This window comes from Lissotriton vulgaris, unplaced genomic scaffold (genome assembly GCF_964263255.1).
Source record: "Lissotriton vulgaris unplaced genomic scaffold, aLisVul1.2 SCAFFOLD_1472, whole genome shotgun sequence".
Taxonomy (NCBI): Eukaryota; Metazoa; Chordata; class Amphibia; order Caudata; family Salamandridae; genus Lissotriton; species Lissotriton vulgaris.
Window position 1 is genome coordinate 219,870 of NW_028252419.1, and position 2,565 is coordinate 222,434.

At 54.6% G+C, this 2,565-nt stretch overlaps 1 protein-coding gene across 1 annotated transcript; it reads left to right on the top strand.

The window, feature by feature from the left end:
• The first annotated feature begins 948 nt into the window (after positions 1–948).
• LOC147662573 (lamina-associated polypeptide 2, isoforms alpha/zeta-like) lies at positions 949–2,242 on the top strand. Its single transcript, XM_086951074.1, has one exon. The coding sequence runs from the start codon at positions 949–951 to the stop codon at positions 2,092–2,094; it is 1,146 nt and encodes a 381-aa protein (XP_086807200.1). The 3' UTR covers positions 2,095–2,242.
• Positions 2,243–2,565: the final 323 nt, after the last annotated feature.

A 2,565-nucleotide genomic window follows, 5' to 3' on the forward strand; every position in this document is an offset into this window, starting at 1 on the left:
AATCAACAACCTGTTTGTTTTTTCTGCGGAATCACTTCCGAGCAGTCTTCGTCGAGGGGGGCACTGGAATTGGCCTCCTATCTGGTAAGTGTGGAACGGGATGCTAAGCGCCCGTTTTTAACCCCTATTGTGCCTGTTTTTCTTTTACCTTGTAGGCATTTGCTTTGAGTCCCTGCTGTAGCGGGACCGTGGGGTTGGGGGTCCGGACTGCCTGCTGTGGGGTGGTGACTCCCTGCTGCAGCCTCCCCTCTTCCGGGTTCGTTCCCTGCTCTAGCCGGTACACCCGGGGAGGGAGGGGGGGTGTGTGGCTGGCTTTTTCAGCGCGCCGAGGGCGTGCAGGATTGGCTTCTCTGTCTGTAACTCTCGGGGCTCGTTTCTTCGAGCCCGTGTTTTTCCCCTTTTTCTTTTTGCTTCCTGCAATCCTTGGTGGAGTCTGGGGTTGCGGGGAGGGGGGGGGGGGCTGCCTTTGTTTGGTCCGTGGGGGCCCGTTATTTAGGTTCTGTCCGACTTTGATGATTGTTTCCTGGGTTAGTGTTCTCTTCCCCTCGTTTCTGTTGTTGGAGCTCCCTCTACTGGCGGTCCAATTTTGCTTTTTTGCCGTTTTTTACTGGAGGGATTTGCATGGGGCTTGATTTCGTGTCTTGGCCTCTTGCTGCTCTGCTGTGGAGTTCTGCTGGGGAGTTGGGGAGTTCTTTCCTCTGGGTTCACTGGTTCCTGGGACGGGGTCTTCTGGGTTTCTTTGTATCCTTACAGTTGGGCCCTGTTCAATCTTTTCCTTTTGTAGTTTGGTAGCCTTCTCTGATAGGGCGGTTTGAAGGCCGGCCTTCGGTCCTGTGTAGGGATTGGCTCCAGGTCTAGGTGGCTTTCCCTGGTGGGCCCTTGGGGATTTTTGCTTGGATTGGTCTGGGTATATCTTGGGGTCTGGATTTCTGTTCTCCTGTTTACAACATGGAGGGTAGAGGTGCAGACATGCGTGAACTCGGCTGTGAGGATGGGGAGGTGGTCGCTGGTTCTTCCACTGCTCCTTCCTTGGCGAATATTCAAAAAATGATTGAGGCTGCTGTGGCGGCGGCCTTTGTGGCTCATGATCCCAAGGGGCCTAAGAGACAGAAATTGGATGCCTCGGCTGAGGTAGATCCGGACGTTGACTCTGATGAGGAAGTGAAGGGTCGTTTTGTCCAAGGGGCTGACCTTCGCTGTGTTATGCAGCATGTTCGAGACAATCTGGGATTCCCTGATCCTGTGGAGGGTGGAGAGTCTGAAGACTTCTTCGCCAATTACCTGAAGAAAGATCCGGAAAGCCTCCCCATTCATACGTCTGTGAGGAAGGTGCTGGAGGGGGAGTGGAAGGATGTTGACAGGCATGCCTTTCCCCGGTTTCTGGCTAAGAGGTATCCCTTGCAGGGCTTCGCGGAGGAGTTTCCGGCTGTGGTGAAAGTGGATTCTCTGCTGGCTGGTATGGCGTCTCAGAGCCTGGTGGTGTCTGAAGATGCGGTGCCTTCTGATCCTGGGGACAAGCGTGTCGAGGGGGCCCTGAAGCGGTCCTTTGCAGCCTCCAATCTGGCTGTTCGGTCTGCTGCTTACACCAGCTATCTTGTTCAGTCGCTTCTTAAGGACTGTCAGGGTATTTCTGCGCAGCTCATGCAGGAAGAGGATCCCTCTGAGTCTTTGTCCATGTTGGAACAGCAGTTGCGTTTCATGGCTGACTTGTCCTTCGACTCCCTTAGTGCTGCGGCGGCGGCTGCTGGGGCCTCGGTTGCTGCTAGGAGGCAGTTGTGGCTTAAGTCTTGGAAGGCGGAAGCTGCTCAGAAGGCGGCCGTGATGAAGATTCCCTTCACGGGCTCTAAGCTGTTTGGGGAGCCGTTGGAGGCTTTGATTAAAAAGACAGCTGAGGACAAAAAATTGTTGGCTCCAGTCCGCTCTTCTCAGAAAGGGAAGTTTGCGGGTTATAAGCGGGCTTTTGGGCAGGCGTTTCGATCTAAGATGGCTGCTCAGCCCTTTCGTGGTAGGGGACGTGGCCGGGGTGTCCCTTCCTTCCACAAGTCCCGGGGTCAACAAGGTGCTTCCTCTTCTGCAGGTCCCTCCAAGTCGTGACTATGTGATGGATTCCTTGGAGGTGCCGGTTGGGGGTCGCCTCACCTCTTTTTTACCTGTCTGGGAGGAGTTCGTTCGGGATCTGTGGGTTCTACAGGTGGTACGGCTGGGCTACAGAATAGAATTTGGGACTCCTCCGGTGGATGTGTTCAAAGCTACCCCTGTTCCCAGGTCTCTGGCAAGATGTCGTGCTCTATTGGACGGAGTTCGGGACTTGGTGTCAAAGGGTGCTGTGGTGAGGGTGCCTGTGAGACAACAGGGTCGGGGGGTTTACTCAATCCTGTTTTTGATCCAAAAGCCAAATGGGGACTTCCGTCCGGTCCTGGATCTGAAGGCGGTGAACTTGTGTATCCCTCATCGGTCCTTCAAAATGGTGACTCTGCAGTTGATTCTTCCCTTCCTGTCAGTGGGAGATTTCCTGGCTTCTCTCGATCTTCGGGACGCCTATTTTCATGTGCCAGTGCACGCAGA